The 21308-nt window shown below is 33.5% G+C and overlaps 1 protein-coding gene across 4 annotated transcripts in view; it reads left to right on the top strand.

The window, feature by feature from the left end:
• The window catches only part of LOC120417046 (nephrin), a 392997-nt gene extending 391304 nt beyond the window's left edge, over positions 1–1693 (top strand). For 3 of the 4 annotated variants that reach the window (XM_039578995.2, XM_039578998.2, XM_039578994.2), the window contains exon 18: positions 661–886. In XM_039578995.2, the coding sequence (XP_039434929.1) occupies positions 661–849 (189 nt within the window). In that variant the 3' untranslated portion in view covers positions 850–886. The other variant, XM_039578999.2, reaches the window with a different exon arrangement.
• Positions 1694–21308: the final 19615 nt, after the last annotated feature.

Below are 21308 nucleotides of genomic sequence, written 5' to 3'. Positions count from 1 at the left end.
AATCAATCAATCGCTCGGGTTGTGGGGCAAGCAATGACACTTTGAATGTTTTTTTTTTCTTCGTTTTTTTTTTTTTGTTATATGTTTTCCATGTGGTGCGGAAAGAGCCATTAAGAAATGAATTTGCTTGTAATTTCACAGCTCAACCTTTTTCTTTTTTTTCTTAAGATGGAAAACGTCTCTAATGGAAACACCCAAACCATTAGAGAGGGAAAGAAAACTTTTCTGTGTGTGTTTGTTTGGGGGGGGAAAGCTTAAAAATTGAACAGATTGAATTTATTCTTCAACCCGCAATCCCAAGAGAGAGAAAAGGGGTTTGCTGATGAGTTTGATTAATTACCGTTGCATGATTGGATTGTGTTACGCCTTTGGGAAGCCATCAATCGAGGTTGGTTCTTGGGAAAGGAAAACACACACAACCACATGGGACGGGCTGGGTGACGAAAGGTTGTGGCTGAGTTGTGTTGAGTTGTGAGAGGTCCCAGGTGAGCTCGAGGTTTTGTTATTCAATTTAGAATTATTGGAATTGATTAGGAGTTTTTCGGAAGTTTTCGCAATTTTTTAAGGTTCAGTCTATTACTAGTAATATTTTTAACAGCTAGTTTTATTTTTATTTTTATTTCATGTTATGTTATTTTTCATTATTTCTTACCCTTTTAGTTCTCCTTGCCACCACCCTCACCAACACCGCCGCCCCCACCTCCGCCTGCTCCACCACGACCGTCCATCGGTGACGCTCCCCAGGCCGTGCCCGGTCCAAGTGGCCTCAACAGCTTCATCACGCGACGACTCTCCCGCCAACGAACCATCTCCTTCGCCGTCACCACCAACGGCGACCAACAGCTGTGACCAGTCCTAAGTTGAGACAATTTCTTCTTTTCCTTCTTCAAACAGCCCTCCAGTTTGCTGCAAACCGTGCCGGAACTGCCCCTGCCACCCCCATCGGACGCCATCGGTTCGCCGGGCCCGCTGTCCGCGGCCAGTTCCGGCGCCAGCAGTAACGACCGGATACTGCACAACGCGACCCGGTTCTGATAGGAAGTCCACAGTCGGTCTGCCCGGAAACACTACTGAGAGAGAGAGAAAAAGGAGGAGTAGCGCCAATTCCAAGTCTAAATTTTGTAAGTCAAACAAATGAGAACAAACTTTCAAACTCCTAACGAAACCAAAATCCGACCGAGCAACAAAAAGCTATCTTTGACGAAAAACGAGCAAAAAAAAACAAGAAATCTTAACTTTAAAAAATTACCTAGAATTCACTCTGTAATTACCACTAACACTTTTCTGAATCTAATGAACAACAAAAAAACAACTAAAAAGTAACCTTAAAACACACACTATCGATGAGAAAAAGAAGACGAAAAAGTAGAATGTTTGTAAATATAACCTAGTTAAATCAAAAACAACCAGAAACAGAAAGAAAACTTGAGAAAAAGATGTAAACAAACTGTTTTTATATGCCAAAATTAACACAAAACAACAACAAAAGAAACCATTCCACAATTCCACAATTCAAGTTAAGCCGTTGTAAATAGTTAGGGGGGAAGGGACTGCAAACTTTTTAAAAATATAAAGAAAGAAAAACGGAAAATCAAATCAAAAAAATAAACCTTGATGTAAAATATAACTAAACGAACAAGCCAAACAAAAATGAAAAAAAAAAAAAACAAGAAATTATATTGTACGACAGGAATGTTAACAAATTAAAGTCAAGTTAGAGAAAAGGGAAGACCGGAGTGGGGAAAGATTTTTTTCAATTTATGCGATGAATGCTGTGCGAGTGTGGGTGAGAAACAGAGAGCGAGCGAGAGAGGAACTGGAAACGAGAATATGTTCAAATTTGTATAAATTGTAAGGTAAAAGGAAAACACAACCCACAATAACACACAAAAACACAGTTGGTGGAATGAATTGTGGGGCTAGGTTAATAAAAAAAGGTGGGATTAGCCAGAAAAATACAGTAATTAGTAAAAAAAATGGGAAGACACGTTTGAAAATGATTGTTATGATATGGTGCGTTACAAAACTTAAGGAAAAAAGAATTCTTAAATTAATGGAAAAGAGGTCCGTGAATAAATAATAATGCAGGGATTATTTATCGAACAGTGTGGCGTTGTTTCTTATGTAAAGCATTCCGAAAATCCCAAACAACGGTATTTTTTAACAACCCGAGCAAATGGAAATAACTTGGGAATAACATTTTTTGATATTTTAAAATACTAGACCAATAACATTTTATGTTATTTATAACAAGATTTGTTATTCGTCGTTATGATTTTTTTTTGTTATTGGATTGTTATTGTAAAAACAGACTTATAACACTTTTAGTTATTCTTCGAACAAATCTTTGTTATTATTTTTTGTAATTTTAACAACTAATCCGATCATCCCAATAACAGTTGGAGGTATTCTTCCATAACAAAAAATATTTTTCCCAAGTTGTTTTGACTTTCAACCAATATCAGACCAATAATAAATTTTGTTATGATAACATAAACTGTTACTAAACCCTTATGCAAAAATGGATATTTCAAGAAGATCACATAACATTTCCTGTTATTTTAACAGTATTTGTTATTGAAATGGCATGAATTTTGTTATTACCGTCTGCCCAGGAATCTTCAATTGTCGTCTTGGAGCTTTATTTCTACGTGAATAACAAATTTTGGCAACATTAAAAACAGTATTTGTTTAAAATAATTGTTTAAAATTTTGTAAATGTTCTAAAACTCTCTGCTATTTTTTATGTTTTCAAACTTTTTTTAATGTTTAAAAGATTGAATAGTTGAAAAACTAGCTTTATGAACATGAAAGAAAATATTATTAAATTTTTAAGCCTGATTTACAAAAAAAGGCTTTACTAATCGTTTACAGTAATGCTACTACCACAAATTTACAAAATATCAAAGAATTTATGAATTATGTTTTCTCTTGGTTTGATTTCTTTTTCCAATCTGTGATCCCATAATTTAAAAAAAAATTACAAAAGATTGAAAAGCTTTTATTTAAACGTAATGCAATGTATTCTAAATAGCATACTATTAGATAATAATTTCACTATTTTTTTTTGTATTTTTGTCTATTTGGATTAATGTTGTTGGAATTGCTGCTTTGTGTAAGTTAGCCGGATTTTTTTTAAGAAGACTAATTGATTATTTTTTTAGGAATCTATTTCTAGAAATTGAAAAAGTTTGTTGTTAAACATGATTTTTTATGATTTATATTTTTTACCTAATAGCATTTTAGTTATTGATTGTTATTTATTTTAAAAATGTGTATGATACCTTTGTTATTAAGTAAAACTCTTATAAGTTCATAAATTTATGAGATGATTTTATGTATTTTTTTTTAAAGGGCCATCTATAAACACCGTGGTATTTTGGTGAAATTTCAGAGAACTGTCCTAAAAAGAAAAATCTCTTTTTTTATGGAACGAGGATAATTTTATTTAAATTATTTAAATTATTTAAAAAAAAAGACTGTAAAATATAAAAATGCATAATTTATTAAGCTTTAATGTAGAATGGTCTCCCGTGGTCTCCGTAACATCGACGAGTATTGGCCATGAAACCCATCGTGACAGTTTGACATCTTCTATTTATCAAAAACGATTTTTGACAATCGTTACTAACCGCTTTTGTTTTGATAGTTACAACGTCCAAACAAATTTCTTTCCCAGAAATTGCATTCAAATTTGGGATCGTATGCAATGGCGACACACCGGCCCTATTTTCCATACAAACTTTAAAGAAAATCATTCGACCCTATCTACCAAGGTTGTTAACGATAAAATTATCGAGGCTCGATAACGATAACGATAACGGTAATTCTATCGTTATCATTATTTCGATAACTCTATCGCCGATAATGGACGATAACTCATTTTTAAAATCTTTCTAAAATCGATTTATTCAACCATATTATGTTAAATTTTCACTTCTTTTACTTAAATATGGGTATGGGTATTCTTTTACTAAGATATGGATATCAAACGAAGCGAAATTTTGTATGCTTTTTCACTTGATTGGATTTTTTTTTGATAAATACTAAAATTTTCACAAAATACCGTATTTTTCGAAAATACTCAAAATTTCAAAATTTGCATTATGGGTATCAAACGAATCGAAGCTTGGTTTGGTAAACATTAAAAGAGTTTGTTTTTTGACAATACTGAAATTTTCACAAAATACCGTATTTTTTCAAAAGTACTCAAATTTTCAAAATTAGCAATATGGGTATCAAACGAATCAAAATTTTGCATACTTTTTCACTTAATTATAGTTTTTTTTTCAAATACGTAAATTTTGTCGCGAGAATTAATATAGTTTAAACACTTTATAAGAGTTTTTTAAATAGGAAAATTTCCACAAATTACCGTAAATTTTCGAAAATACATTTTTTTTAAATTTGCAATATGGGTATCGAACGACACAAACTTTTGTATGACATGAAGCATACACAATTTGAATGAATGTATGAAGCATGCAAAATTTCGCTTTGTTTGATACCCATATTGCATATTTTGAAAATTTTAGTATTTTCGAAAAAAACGGTAATTTGTGAAAATTTTAGTATTTTCAAAAAAAACTTTGATAAAGTGAAAAAGCATTCCAAATTATGCTTCGTTTTATACCCATATTCTCAAAATTTGAGTATTTACGAAAATAATACGGTAATCTGTAAAATTTTTAGTGTTTTCAAAAAAAGTCTCTTAAATTGCAGAAGCATATGAAATTTAAATTTGTTGTATACCCAGATTGCAAATCATTGCAAATTATGAAAATTTGAGTTTAGTCGAAAAAAAAACGGTGTTTTGTGAACAATTTTGAGTACATATTTTAATTTCAAACTTTCAACATTTTCAAAAAATATATTCTTTGTGGAAGCATTGAAAATTTAACATGATAAGGTTGAATTAATCGATTTTATCGCCCCGACGATAACGATGACCATTATCGTTATCCTCAGACGAAAATATTATCGACGTTAATTTTATCGTTTAACAACCTTGCTATCTACATATTTTTGAAAAACTTGAAAAGCACGTATTTCTGGAAACCCCAAAGTTTATGCTTCCCCTCAAATTGAGTCTGCGCAGTGATTTTTGACAAGTTTTCTTAAAAATGGAAAATTAATGCCTAGGGCTTTTTTAAAGGTTATAAATCCACAGGGTTTCCTATGTTTACACGACCTTTTTCACAACTCTAGAACTGTATTGCTCAGTTATTGAACATGAAGATATTTTTGCAAATAATGCCCATACTTGATTATCCGTAGCCTCGATTATCTGAAGTTAGATTATCCGATGGACGGAATCGTTCCGATGGATCACGAATTTTTTTAATAAACTTTTTTTTAACACAATATTTGAGTTCTGCGACACTTATTATTCATATATAAGTGGTTGACTGTCTGTGAAATTACCAACCGTGTTTTCTCAATATTTCAACACTGCCATTTTGGATATCAAATTTCCAGATAACATAGGTGCATTTTTGGTGTCATATTTAGGCATAAGAACCTAAAATAGGACAATGAAAAAAAATCGGGTCGAATATTGGAAGATTAAATTTTCTTAAGACTTTGTATAATCGAGTCTGGACTAAATTTCAATGAAAATAACGATTCCTGCAGAAAACTGGAATTTGATACTTTCTTGATGACAACTTGACTTCAGTTTTCCACCTTAATATGTATAAATTCGTTTCTTCCAGCTCATCTTATCTAGAAAGGAGAAAATTCGGCCACAATCCTCCCATTTCCCACAGGCTTCACGCATCGCTGGCTAATCATATTGGTGCTGCCTTCTCCCTCTCGTACCACGTCTACTTTTTCCTTCTTTGAAGTGGTTTCGGCAGCAGCTGGGGAAAATTACATCCATTCTGCGCTGTAATTGTACAGAGTTCATGGATTCGCCAATCAAAAACCGCACAAACCACTTGCATAACATGTTTAAAACATAATTTCCTCTTGACTGGGGGGTGAGGGCTGAAAAGCTGGACAATGTTTCGAAATTGTCGTAATTTGGGATATGTTTCTTCTCGAATGTGGAAAAAATCATTTTCAAAGGTTACTGACAGACCTGGAAAATTCCACCCTCCGCACAAACGAACACACACACACAAACACACAGTTATGTAACATACGCGCCAGCATCGCTAACGGCGCCGTTCGTCATTCGCCAGAAATTGTTTAGACATTATCTCAAATTTTAATTTCGGATAGCATTTCATGCGAGAGAGATTGCGCTGTGTGTGTTTTTTCTCGTTCATTCGAATTTCCTTTCCTTTTTTCCCTCCCGCGTATCTCATTCGATATAATTTCGATGATGGTTTGACGTTTGCTTTCCTTCGTGGGTTTTTTATTTATTTTCTGGCGGGGTTTCCGTGGAGATCCAACCAGAGTTTGTTTGTGTAACCAGATATTTATGCGGGGATATTTTGGCGTATACTGATGATGATGGTGGTTCAAGTTCAGCGGAGCGCTTTTGTTTCGTTTTGGTGGAAGCTCACACTTTTTTGCAATTTTTTGGTTGAGGAATTATTGAAAACAGTATAATCATCATAATAATAGTTTCCTTAGAAAATTTTAAAACACACTTTTTAATGTTCTGTATAAATGTTTATATCAAACCATGCACAGAAAATTCTGATGTTCGTTTTCAGTTAATATTAACTGAAATCTGCACTACTGAAATTTTCAGTTAGTTCTTCGCTGAACTTCAGCTAAAAATTTGTATGGAACTATCAAAGTTTGCTGAAATTTCAGCATGTTTTTATTTACTGAAAATTTCAGTAAATTTAACAGAATTCAGTAATGAGAAATTGATGTGTGGTGACATCATTAGCTTCAAATTTGCAAGAAAAAATACAAGAATCTGAAAAAATAGAATCAAAAGCCATACTTTTAACATTTGAAAATGGAAAAAGTGTTTCAAATACATTTTAAGGTTTTCCAGTTGTTTGCAATCATTTGTTTTCAAAGAATCTAACTTCTGACGAATCAAAAAAAAATTCGAAAAATGTACTTTTTCTATTACTGTACATCAAAATTTCGCAAAAATTCAAAATATTTTCAAAAGAGCCCAAACATTTTAAATATTATTATCAACACAGAAAAATGCATTTTAAATTATTTTCTGTTGATAAAGCTTCTACTTCCATTAAAATTTTGAAAAATTTTGAAAAAAAAATTATTGCTCTTTATTGTACTTTGTCCTAAGGTTTCTATACGGGGTGTCAATCCAAAATTTTCGCGAAGCGAAAACGTTACGTGACGAATTCCCCTCTCGGCAAATTTCCCCTCTTTTTGGTGCACGCTGATTGGTTGAACAAACGTTTCCCAATCAGTCAATCGAGAGACGTGTGATTGATGTATCTAAAATCACTCCCACTCCACCTCATAATTTTCGGATCGTCGACGAGGCAACAAAACGCGGCTCGGTCGGTTCAGAAAATTCATTCTATTGCTGGACGTCGACTTGAACACATCAGAAGCAGATGGCCTGGTGGCCCGGTTGCAGACGGCCTGGAGGTCCGGGAGCAGATGGCTTGGAAGCTAGGACCAGCTAAGACATGCCAGTCGCGGGAGTCGATCATTGGAACTGGCCAACACCTAGACTGGAGTGGCCGGAGGCCCCGGGGATGTTCCGAAGGGGGGACATTTGCCGGACCGTAAGAGTTGGGGCAATATGGGTATCAAACTTTATGGTTTTTGATACTGGACATGAAATTTGACATTTCGGCAATAGTGGCCACAATCCGGAGTGGCTGGAGGCCAGGAAGTAATAAATAGATTACTGCGATGCACATTTTATTTGTGCCATTGCGAAAATTTGTTTCTGGAAATTTAGAATAACTATCTCGAAATCTCGTGACAGTGCGTGGCCGAATGGTTACGCTGTCCGCTTTGTAAGCGGATGATTCTGGGTTCGATTCCCATCTGCTGCAACCTTCCATCGGATGAGCAAGTAAAAATGTCGGTCCCAGCCTTGGTTGTTAGGCCGTTAAGTCATTCCAGGTGTAGGAGTCGTCTCCATGCCATAAGTACAAACAACACACCAAACCAAGCCTACTCCGGTGGAATCGCTGGCGGCGGTTGGACTCGCAATCCAAAGGTCGTCAGTTCAAACACTGAGGTGGAAGGTTCCTTGGAGTAGAAAGAGGTTTGGGTGCTCTCCCCATTCAAGCCTTCGGACTCCTAGGTTAGAGCCGAAACTTGCAATAGAGACCACAAAAGACCCGGGGGTCGTTAATGTGGATGGTTTGATTTTGATCTCGTAATCAATTAGAGCCCTGTAAAGGGCAGATTTAATGTCTGCTGTTCAAATTTCCTTTACTGCCGCAGATTGCTTGCAACAGCCTTGCAAAAACATTCTCGCATCTTAGTAACTTTCGAGTGGTGAAGGAAAGTCAATTGATTTCACTTCGATTTCTATTTCAGCAATTTCCGTCCCCTTAGTTCGATAGGACGGTAATTATAAGGGGGAAATTTGGACCGGACATTCTAATCGAAAATTTCAACAATCATCTTGCAAAGTTCTTTGTCATACTGGTCAAGTGTAACATAACCACCTGCACCTTTGAACTTTGACTTTGAACAACATTTACAACGGCCTTATGGAAAAAAAATCACAATTTAGAATAATCATCAAACGGCAGGTTTCAAATGGCAAAGTTTATCATTATTTTCAAGAGAATTTTCAGTTACATATTATATGATTTTTTATGTAATTTTGCAAATTTGCAAGAAAGGTGATCGCCCGGTATTAACACAAAAATTACCGCGTTTTTTTTTCATTTCATTTATTTCATTTCATTTGATCTGATTCTAGATTCGAGTATTGGTTGAAACAGAATTCCAGATTGTGTAGGATTTGAATCACATTACATTAGCCCAGGCCTGCCCAACGTCCGGCCCGCGACGTCTTTTCAAAAATGTTCTATGACTTTGAGGGCCGGGACCGGACTGTTCATGAAATATTCAATAAATAAACTGAGTGTCTAAATTAAAAAAAAATAAGCTTGATTTTAAATTTTCACATATCTAAGCAAAAATATAACTAGAATATTTTGGTTTTTTTAAATTTTTTTTTTGCAATAAAATGTTACTAATTCAACGTATTATTTGGATTTTGCCTTTTTTTATGATTTTTGTTTCAAATTCTAACATTCTTCATGTTAATGTTTTGCCTTTTTTTACTAATTTTTAAAATAATTATATCAAGGTATTCAATAGCAATCTACAAAAAAAAATTAGAATAAATTAAAAAAAAAATGATTACAAATTAAATAAACACATTTTTGAATGTTATGATTCTTATTTGCAACACTATTGATTCATTTGATTACTTGAAAAGAACCTAATAAGAATAATTTTATAAAAAATAATGTATACTATTTCAATTTTTTATCAAACATTGATTCAGGCCCGTCACTGTTTCAGAAAAAAAGATCTGGCCCATAGGTCCAAAAGGAGGGGCACCCCTGTTTTAGCCTTTTCAGGGTTTAGTTTTTTTTTAATATTTTTTTTGTTAATAATGGGAAAATGATACGAAAAAAGAAGGCTAGTTTTGACTCATCAGGCCTGAAAGGGTTAGGGTAGTTTACTTATTCGTCATAATACCCAATAGAATCAGCGGGTAAAAAAATCCATAACAATCCAGAATTCTTTTTCAAACCATGAACATTCCCCTAGTAACATTTTTAAACTTACAGGTTTTATCATGGTTCCCCCATACGGCCTAAATAGGCTTTTATGGCCTACTTAAAACCTAAAATGTTACTAGGGAAATCTAGAACCAAATCAAGACTTGGCGTGAAATTTTCATAGAAATTGGTTGAATCCAACTCGAGTCACAGCTTGTTGAATTGGACATAATTTAAGAAAAAAACGCGAAAAAATCGTTATTTTGGGTGGTAATCAGAAAACCAAAAAAGTAAACATTTTCGATGTAAATTTTTCTCAACAGATATGGAGTAATCCAAATTATACATAAATCATTAAAAGATCTAAGTTTCAGGAGTTTTTTTTTTAAATGTCCAATAAACCAAATTTCCAGATTTTGCTTTTTGGGTTTTTTTGAAACCGCCTTGAGTCAGGGGTATCAAAAAACACCCAAAAAGCAAAAACTTAAAATTTGGTTTATTGCACCTTTAAAATAAATCCAGATATAGACATTTTCAGAGCTAATATTACACTTTTATTCTGACACAAAAAATTTCCATATTCAGAAAAGGAACAACACAATATTTTTATTTTATTTTGCAGGTTCGCTACCAATTGAACTCTCGATGGTTGGCAACGCTTACTTTTTATAAAAAAAAAAATCAATAATCGTTTGGATTGCATTTTTTAAACAACAGTCCAAAGAACTGGATAGAAATATTTTTGATTCCTTATTATGGCAGCCAATATATTGTCATTTAATTTTTATTATCAGCTTGCACTTTTTCCCATAATCCCAGACTGGGCACCCTTACAAACATTTAGTTTTTTTTAAACAATTTAAAAACCGTGTTTTTAAACAATTATTTTTGAATGTGAATTTGAGCGAAAAAAATATTTTTTGCAATTCCGTCGTGAAACTACTCACTTTTCCTGTCATTCTTGAACGACGAAATAGCCTACTTTTCTGTACCAAAAATAGCAGAATCGAATAGCAACACTTTTCAAAATAAATGCTGAAAAGTTCTACTTTTCAGCACTGAAATGGGTGCTGAAAAGTTGAACTTTTCAGCACTTGTTTCGAAAAGTAACACTTTTCAACATTTTTTTTTATTTTAACGATTTATTGACAAAATACATGAAAATTTGACTTAAAATTTCACTCAATGGGTGTTTTTCGGAATTGCAAAAAATGTTGTATGGAACTCGTTGCAAAACTTGATTTTTTCAGCACTCGTCGTATTTATCCAACTCGGTGAACCTCGTTGGATAAATGTACGACTCGTGCTGAAAAAATTCTCTTTTTGCAACTTGTTGCATAAACTACTATTTCAATTGCGTGGCAAAGAGTTGGAGACTGAAATTCCCCTTAATTAGATGTCTTAAAAGTGCAACCTATTGTGGGGTTCCAAAAAAGGCATTTGTCATTGTTGGTTCGTAAATACAAGCCTCCATACAATTTTGACACTATCTTTACATCTTTATCTTCAATGTTCCAACTTATAAAAAAATTGAAATCAAGATGTTGGTGTTTTGCTGGGTCATAGAAAAGCTCAGTCAAAAATACATTAAAACAACAATTTTTTTCAACTTTAAAGCAAAATTATGAAAATTGCTAACGCATGGATAGATTTCTTATTAAATGGACACAACTTTTGCCTTTAACGAACAAGAAATTAAAACGGTTTTCAAAACGGTGTTTTCATCAAAAAAAAAAAATGAAAAAAGCTCTCTGTATTTTATTTTTTTTCGCTTGAAAAATATTAAATATTGTACTGTTGGATTAAGAGACAGTTCTGGTATTAAATATTGAACAGAACTCTACTAAGTTACAAAAAAACACGTAATCTTTAAATGATTTTTTTTATCAAAAAGTACATTAAATTTATTATAAAACTATGAAAAATCGTTTTTTTCAGAATTCGGCAACATTCCCTTGACCCCAAATTTCTATCTCCTCGCGGTTTCGAGCTAAAAATTACTGTTAAACGGGTCTTAGTAATAATCCAAAAAATGAAAGGGGTCTTACCGCCCCAACGTTACGAAAAACGAAAAAAAAACGAAACTATTGGCACTACGCCCCCCGGGGCATGGCCTTCCTCTAACGTGGGATTTCTGCTCCAGCGCCTCTGACGAGACAGGAGAAACCGGGACCGACGTTTTACTTCACCATCCGATAGAAGCTCAGTGGATAAGGCGGGAATCGAACCCGCGTCTCATAGCATCATCGGGATCGGCAGCCGAAGCCGCTACCCCTGCGCCACGAGACCCACCCAACGTTACGAGATATCGAAAAATGGACCTCGGATTCGTAATTATGGACTTAAATTTCCACTTAATGCAAAAATTCATTTTTTTTCCAATTTCGTGTGAGTTATAATAAAAAATAACAATGATTTTGAATCTGGAACCAAAACAAAAAAATAATGATGGACATGTGGACATCAATTGACACGCCAATTCACTTGATTTGTCTATCTCGAAATTGCATCTCTCAATAGCAGCATCTCAACCCCAAACTGTCAATTCACTCACACATCCAGTCAAGATTTCCACCAGATAGTGTTTCTAATCGATACTCGAGCCCTTATCGACGTCTGCCCTTAATGAAATTCATCTTCCAGACAACTGGCCAGGGCGCGGGCACGTCGGCTGTAATTATGTTAATCGAAACCATGTCCAGATTTTCAGACGCACGCGTCACTCAACCGAAAATCTGTCCGCCAGTCCGTCCAGAACCAGACGACGACTGTATTTCGGGGAGGGTGCAGTGTTGTACTGTCGATAAACAGCTTGTCACATCCGGCGGACGATAGTGTCACTCACTTTTTGGGCATCAGTGATTTTCGTGGGGGAGGGTGGACCAGCAGGAAATTAAGACAACAACATAGATTTAAGCGTTTGCAATGGGTAATGAAATGGTTTGTCAATTCAATCGAAGATTATGCAGAAGTTGCAAAAAGATTTTTTTTGTAGCTGTCTGTAAAAGTCAAACAGTAGAAAACAGAATCGAAATGTTTACTTTTCGATATAAGTCCTGAAAAGTTAAATTTTTCAGCACTCCGATGAATTAAATATGGCTTAAAGTACAACATATAAAAGACATTTTAAATGATCAGAATAAGCCAACTTGAACTTACACCACATTAAAATAGCTTGAAATTGATGAAAAAATCCAAAAAAATTAGCTAGATTACATTTGTTTTCTGCTTGACTTGTTTAAGGCTCTGGAAGGCATCATTCTCGATCGGCCATTTGGCGGCAATTTTTGTTTTAGAAAAAAATTCAAATCTCAATACAGAATCTCACAGCCGCAAGAGTGAAAGACACCTTCTAACACCTTAATATCGATAGTTTTAGCTGATTGGTTCATGATTCGAGCGATTTTACTATCGAACGAAACTTTTGAGTACATATTTCAACGATTTTAATTCAATCTCTGGCATATTTTGAGAGAAGCTTTTCAAACTGGTTTCGGTACTTAAACTGAGGGATGTTTTTGCAATTCAAAGGGAAAAAGTTTCGACTGAATGGAGATCAAGTAGCAATATCGGATGAATATTCTAAAGTTGGTCGTCATCGATCATGGCCGTTCATGGTCACCCGCGACTGACACGGTCGACGAAACAAAGAGAAACGCAAAAAGTAACTTTTTCAAAACTTTTTTTCGTAAAATCGCGATAACTTGTGATGTTTATAACCCCTTATGTCTATATATCAAAATTTTTGTAATTGTCTGCTCTACAACTTTGTAGAACATTGTTACACTCTAAAAAATAATTCTGCAAAGTTAGAAAAAACACGAAATTTTAAAATGAAAAATTTTGTTCTAAATGAAAAAATTACCCTTCTGGGACAATGTAGATTCGAAAAGTACATTAAATTTCCCTTAAAATGACATGTTCCAAAATTTTTTACAGTCGAGTAACGGAAAATGGGAGAATTTTTAAAACTTTTTTAGTGTTTTTTTCGATGAAAAATACGGTTTTTCGGAATTCTGAGTACGCCATCAAATCGGGCGTCTAATTTTACATAAAAGTCCCTTTGACACCAAATTTCTATCTCATCACCGTTTCAGGCTGCAAATTATTGAAAAACACCTCTTTTTTCGCATGTTCAAAAATGGAAGGGGTCGTACCGCCCCTCCGTCACGAGATATCAAAAAACGGACCTCGTATTCGTGATCAGGGACAAAAGTTACCCCTTAGGACAAAGTTTCACGCAAATCGAAGTGGGGTCGGGGCAACTTTTCCCGATTTCGTGTGAGTTGGTAGAGAATTACCCATATCATACACGGCGTGTTTTCTAGAACAACCTTATCAGGAAAAAATAGTCATCGCTACTTTCAAATGTGTCTTACAGGAAACTTTCGCAGCATTCTAATGCTTCTAAGAGCGAAATGTTCCATCGAGAAATTTCGGAGATATCTTTATTTTAAGTTTTTTGTTTTAAAATCCTTCAACATTTATTGAAAAAATTTCAAAAACTTTTCGGGAAACTAGTCTAATGGTGTGTTTTTGGTGTCATTTACCCATCAAAATGTGCAAAATAAGACAAGAAACAAATTTGTAGAAGGTTGCTAATCGCTAAACATTTTGAAAAATATATTTTAACAGAGTTTTGAATTTGTGGGATTTATTCAGTAATTAAAATTATAAAACCGAATTCAGATTAAAATTTAACCAGAATTAATTATTATTATTATTATTTATCTTTATTATTGAGCTAACAGCCGGAGGCTGGTTCAGCTCAGTTTAAGGAAAAAGGGCTTCACAATGAGAGGCCCCAAGAATTAAAAGTTTATTACATAATTTTTGTGAACACATATCACGTGTCTGCTCTGATCTGGCTGATAAAAACAAAATTTTTGAAGGTGTGAGTTTGTTAAGGGAATTATTGCAGTTTTATGAATAAATATGATATTTCCAAACATGAACCAGGAACATAGATACAACACATGATTTAATATCGAAAATGTACTACAAATTACTATTCCATGCTTCAAAATTCATATTTTCATAAGTATAAAGTAAATATTTATTTTTTTAAATGTTTTACTGTTGAAAATGCTTTTGAAAGTAGCAATAAAATTCGTGTGTTTCAACTGATAATGTTGAAAACACCTTCACAAACATTTTTTTGGTTGAAAACAAAAATAAAATATTAATTTTAACGAAAAATCAAACAGAAGCCTCAATCACAAGCTATTTCAACAAAACTCAAGATACTTGTAAAACATTTTTAAAATAGATAAAACTTCTATAACATTGCTGATTACCTGATCATTCCATACAAAAAAAAAAAACTACAAAAAACCTTTCATACTCATGAAAAGTATTTCCTCTGAAAATCTACACAGTAATTTGTAGTTCAATTCCGAGTAAATAACATGTTTTGGTATCCATGCAACTAGTTAATGTTTGGTTAAGAAAATATGATACTCATTCATAAAAATCTAAATACCCTTAACAATCTTAAACCTGCAAAAAATTCAGTTGTATCAGCTAAATCCAAGCTAATTCAGAGCAGTCGGCTGATATTTGTACACAAAAGTTATGTACAATCTATTAAATCTTGTAAACATGTATTTTAATACTGTTTTGATGTTAATTTCTGAATATATCCTGTATATTCAAAAACTCGGTTAAAACTTATTTTTTGAAATATTTAGCTTATTTTGCACATTTTGATGAGTAAATGACACATAAAAAACATCATTTGACAAGTTTTCAAAACTGTTATTAAAAAATTTCCAATAAATGATGACGGAATTTAAAACAAAAAACTAAAAATAAACATATCTCAGAAATTTATCGATGAAACATTTCGCTCTTAGAAGCATTGGAAAGCTGAGAAAATTTCCTATAAGACACATTTGAAAGAAGCGATGACTATTTTTCTCCTTAAGGTTGCCCAGAAAGCACGCCGTGATCATATAATGTTGCTACTGGAATCAACATACACGCAATATTGGGACAAATAACTGCTAGAGACTATTAAGTACCATTAAACATTATTTTTTAGCATTTCAGTTAATTTTGAATTATTTTGATAAGGCCACTGCAAGTATATTTCAAGTTATTTCGTTTTTGCTTTTGTTCAAGTTTGGGGGCCCTTCAAACTTTCTTTAAAAAACAAGGTACACAAAAAAAATTTCTTGAAATTTGAATTTTTCTTACAAAATTATTTAAAATTTTTGTAAGCTGTTAACCCTCTACTGCCCAAAATTTGTTTTCGAAAATTTTTATTTTTCCCTTGTTCAGGAGGTCATTTTTAGCAACTTTTGTTCTACGAAAAACTTTACTTCTCTTGTTTTATGTTTTTGTTGTTTCATTTTAAGTATTTTAATTTGCATTTATCTTGTTTAGTTTATGTTTGTTTTTGGTAGTATTTGGCCTACTCTACCACCTCCTATCATTACATTTTGCCTATCTATTTTTTTCATGTTTTTAAAGTAACTTTTTCAATTTTTTGCATGTTTTTCACATTTTCTGCTATAAAATGGAACCATTATCATTTAAATTATAAATAAATGCGTAGAGGCATAGTATGGGGCACTAGAAAAATTACTGCATACTTTTTTTTACTAAAAATATAGAAAATGTTAGTAAAAAACACAGCCAAAGTTGACCCCTAAAAAAATACATTTTTAAAAACATTGGCAAAGTCACATAAAACAAGTCAAACTTACAAACCTAAAATTTTCCAAAATTTTAAAAGTTCTTCTTTCCAATGCTTTTTGAAGATCAAAAATTTGTTGAAAAATTGATTTTTGGCGATTTTTTAAATCGAAGCCCGTTTAGAGGTGGGGTTGGGTTGTAGAGGGTTAAGAATACATTGTGGAACTTTTTAATTCTGTGGGATTTGACGAAAACAAAAGTCTTAGCATTTTTTTTCGGTGTTTTCATGGTTTTTTTTATTCATAAGGCCGTTGCAAATATTTTTTGAAGTTTATGTCCCTCGTTTCTGACCAAAGTCGTCGGGGAGAGGGGCAAAACAATTAAAAAATATAAAAAATGAAATTACAAGCCAAGGTTTCAACATTTGGATGAAAAAAGTGTTTTAAAATGCATTTTACACGCGTCCAGTTCCTTTCGAATCATTAGTTTTCAAAATATCAATGTACAGACAGATTTTTTTTTCGCGAAAAAAAACTTTTCGTTGGACTGTACATTGGTATCTCATGAAAATTTTAAAAATGTTTTCAAACGAGTTCAAACATGCAAGATGTGATTATAAACGGAAGAAAATGCATTTTAAATGGTTTTCAGTTGATTAAACTTTAATAATCAACAAACTTTTTAGTAATATTTGTACACAGAAAAATAAAATTGAATTTTGGAAGGTTGAAAATTTGTTTGGTTGAATAACCTCTTTTTTGAGGAACTTTACCTAAAATATGTGAGCAATCCTCTTTTAATATTTGAATTAAAAAAATGAAATCTTCAATCATTTGCTATTATGTCCTTTTGAAATGTTAGTTTTGATTTAAAAAAAAATGTTTTCGAAAAGATCGGAAAATTTTACGAATTTTTCATATTCTAACATTGAAAATCGAACCATTAGTTGCTGAGATGTGGGTAATTCTCTACCAACTCACACGAAATCGGGAAAAGTTGCCCCGACCCCTCTTCGATTTACGTGAAACTTTGTCCTAAGGGGTAACTTTTGTCCCTGATCACGAATCCAAGGTCCGTTTTATGATACCCCGTGACGGAGGGGCGGTACGACCCCTTCAATTCTTGAACATGTGAAAAAAGAGGTGTTTTTCAATAATTTGCAGCCTGAAACGGTGATGAGATAGAAATTTGGTGTCAAAGGGACTTTTATGTAAAGTAAGACGCTCGCTTTAGTGGCGTACTCAGAATTCCGAAAAAACGTATTTTTCATCGAAAAAAACACTAAAAATGTTTTGAAAATTCTCCCATTCTCCGTTAGTTGACTGTAAAAAATTTGGAACATGTCATTTTATGAAAAATTTTATGTACTTTTCGAATCTACATTGACCCAGAAGGGTCATTTTTTCATTTAGAGCAAAATTTTTCATTTTAAAATTCCGTGTTTTTTTCTAACTTTGCAGGGTTATTTTTAGAGTGTAACAATGTTCTACAAAGTTGTAGAGCAGACAATTACAAAAATGTTGATATATAGACATAAGGGGTTAGCTTATAAACATCACGAGTTATCGCGATTTTACGAAAAAAAGTTTTGAAAAAGTTGGTCGTCATCGATCATGGCCGTTCATGGTCACCCGCGACAGACACGGACGACGAAACAAAGAGAAACGCAAAAGTAACTTTTTCAAAACTTTTTTTTCGTAAAATCGCGATAACTCGTGATGTTTATAAGCTAACTCCTTATGTCTATATATCAAAATTTTTGCAATTGTCTGCTCTACAACTTTGTAGAACATTGTTACATTCTAAAAAATAACCCTGCAAAGTTAGAAAAAACACGGAATTTTAAAATGAAAAATTTTGTTCTAAATGGAAAATGACCCTTCTGGGTCAATGTAGATTCGAAAAGTACATTAAATTTTCCATAAAATGACATGTTCCAAAATTTTTTACAGTCGAGTAACGGAAAATGGGAGAATTTTTAAAACTTTTTAAGTGTTTTTTTCGATGAAAAATACGGAATTCTGAGTACGCCATCAAATCGGGCGTCTAATTTTACATAAAAGTCCCTTTGACACCAAATTTCTATCTCATCACCGTTTCAGGCTGCAAATTATTGAAAAACACCTCTTTTTTAGCATGTTCAAAAATGGGAGGGGTCGTACCGCCCCTCCGTCACGAGATATCAAAAAACGGACCTCGGATTCGTGATTAGGGACAAAAGTTACCCCTTAGGACAAAGTTTCACTCAAATCGAAGAGGGGTCGGGGCAACTTTTCCCGATTTCGTGTGAGTTGGTAGAGAATTACCCATTTTGTATTTTAAAAGGAAATCGACTATTTGAATCTGACTAAAATTAGGGCGCAGAACTCGAATTTGATGTTAAAAGTAAGAAAATAAAAAATACGAAAAAAATATTTTTTTCTTCGTGATTCGATTATCCGAAGTTACATACAAACCTTTGGATAATCGAACTGTGGATAATCGAAACTTCGGATAATCGAGTCTGGAATGCAGTGTTTATTTTTTTTGCAAATCAAGTTTTAGTAACAAAAAGTGAAATAAAAAATCACCAAGAATATTTTTACCGTGTATCCATACCTACAACTTTGCCAAAGCACCAAATCGATCAAAAAAAATCCTTCAAAAGATACAGGTTTTTGAATTTTCATACATTATTTTTGTATGGACAGCTGCCAAATTTGTATGGAAAATTATTTATATGGACAAACTAATGATGCAAAATGGCTTCTCTGGGCATACCGAAGGCACCAAAAAAGTTTCAGCCGGATTAAAATATACAAAAAAAAAATCGAATTACCGAAATCGGAGAGAATTGCTCATCTGTAAAAATGATGAAAACTTTTCAGAAACTGATGAAAGTTCACCAGTTCCTGAGGTAATATTACAAATTTTATTTGACTCAAATTCTTTCATCATTCTCTGATGAATGTTACCATAATTTTTATTTCTGTGTTATTATTTATCTTTTAAAGTAATTTCATGTTAATTAAGCGTCTTCGGCAAAGCTAAAATAGGCACACGAAAAAAATGATTTTAGTGTTTTTTAAATTAACTTTTTTTTTCACAAAAAAAAAACAATTTCTTAAAATCTGTAGTTCTTAAATTATGAATAAAATTAGGTGTGTTTTAAGGAGACAGGAACCCGCAATTTTTGAGGAGCCATACAGTAGTACGGCCAAAAATGTTGCCACCGAGTGATGATTTTAGAAAAAAATGCGTGTTTTTGGAAAAAAAATAGCAGTCTTACGTTCTTATCTCCTCATTCCAAAATTCCAAAATATTTTTTTTTCGAGAATATGATACAATTTCACAAACGTTTCATTTTTAACATAGAAATTTGCACCATTTGTTGCTAAGATATTGGCATTAGAAAATGGGGAGCTGTTCGTGTCAGACTTGGAAAACTTCATTTTAATGTTTGTATCCAGAGGTCCAATCGATGTTTCTCAGACGAAATTTTAGAAAAAATTTTAAACTTTATTTTAATTTTTTTTTTTGGAAACAATCATTAATAACCCACATTAAAAAATCTAAAAACTTATTTTTTTTAGTGAAAATTAAGCTTTAATTTAACAAAACCTCTGTGAAGTAATTTTCGATTGCAAATTTGATTCGGAGATTGTGACATAAATTTTGAAAAATGTTAGGGCCTTACTTTTAAACTTATTTATAATTTATTAGGTAATTCAAGTTTTGGCTAGGTAATGTGATTAAATGATGCCAAATACTAGGCTTTAGTGTTGAAGAGTTAAATAAAATTGCTGCTTCTCCTGAAAACATTTCAATTCAATTTCCTACCTCCTTAATTTGATAGCAAAAGCTTCTTCCCAATTATTAAACCTTTTGATCTCTGGGTTTTCCAACCACAGCTACGTTTTCCCGGAAAGAATCACGCATCCGATCGCCACTTGCAATTCTGCAGAAATTGATACTTTGTTTTGTTGACGCCCCCCAAACGTATTTGCGAAAACTCTTACCTCCCTCCCCAACACAATTCTAGTTATTGAAAAGAGGGTGGTGGGTGAGGAACGTGGGTAGATATTTTCCATCGCTTCCATTATCGGCAAAACTGCGCCCGCCGGGCTCAAAAACTTTGTTTAATGTGTTATGTTTGTTTACTTCGATTTTCCCCTCCCCGTGATCTCGTGGTTTTTCTCCAAACCACCCTACTGCCTCTTCCTTTTCCCTGCACCACAAACATTGAACAAACAGGAAAATTTTCCGGAGCTGGTAGGGTTCCACAGCGATATTTCATCCAAATTGCGGGGTGACTCCACGAGGGTTTGCGGGAAAACGAGGGGAGGGTCGTCCCTTAAAATGTATGCTATCTAAAACGCTAATGGCGAAAATTTTATCTGATGTGAGCTCAGCTCCCCGCCAAAACCCTCCACCAACCAAAGTGTGTGATTTTCCATCGATGGGGGACTTTTTTTTTGTTCTAATTTCCCCTTCTCCACGACACAGTTTTTGGGCGAGAGTATAGAGTGTTTGTTCAGTGTCCTGGATCGCCGCAAGGATGGTTGAGCTTTTGGGGTTACACTGAGAGTGTGGTTTTTGGTGGCACCGAATAGTTGCACACCAGCTCTGTGGAAACTCTTGCTCTGGAGCCAGCGAGGAGACGCCTGGCAGGTACTGGCTTGTAATTGAAACATTGATTGACTTTTTGAATGAAGGTCAAAACAGTGTCTGGAACATAGGAAATTTCAATTGAGCATTTTTGTTGCAGCTTTCATTTTTTTTTTATTTGAAAAGTGATAAAAAATTGGTTTCGATTGGCCAGATTTGCATGTTGTTTCTACGGATCTGTTTTTCCTCTGGATTGCTCTTAAATCTTTATCTTTTCTCTGAAAATTCCAGAATAGGCAAAAAAAATCTTTGACCGAGTTGTAAATTTTTGAATCAATACCGAATTTTTCAAAAAATCGAAATATTGGTCGCAAACATTTTTCAACTTCATTTTTCGATGTTATATCGAATTTGCAATCAAAAAGTACATTGGTG

The sequence above is a fragment of the Culex pipiens genome, chromosome 3, assembly GCF_016801865.2.
Source record: "Culex pipiens pallens isolate TS chromosome 3, TS_CPP_V2, whole genome shotgun sequence".
In the NCBI taxonomy this organism is placed as follows: Eukaryota; Metazoa; Arthropoda; class Insecta; order Diptera; family Culicidae; genus Culex; species Culex pipiens.
This window is presented reverse-complemented; position numbering and strand designations above follow the sequence as displayed.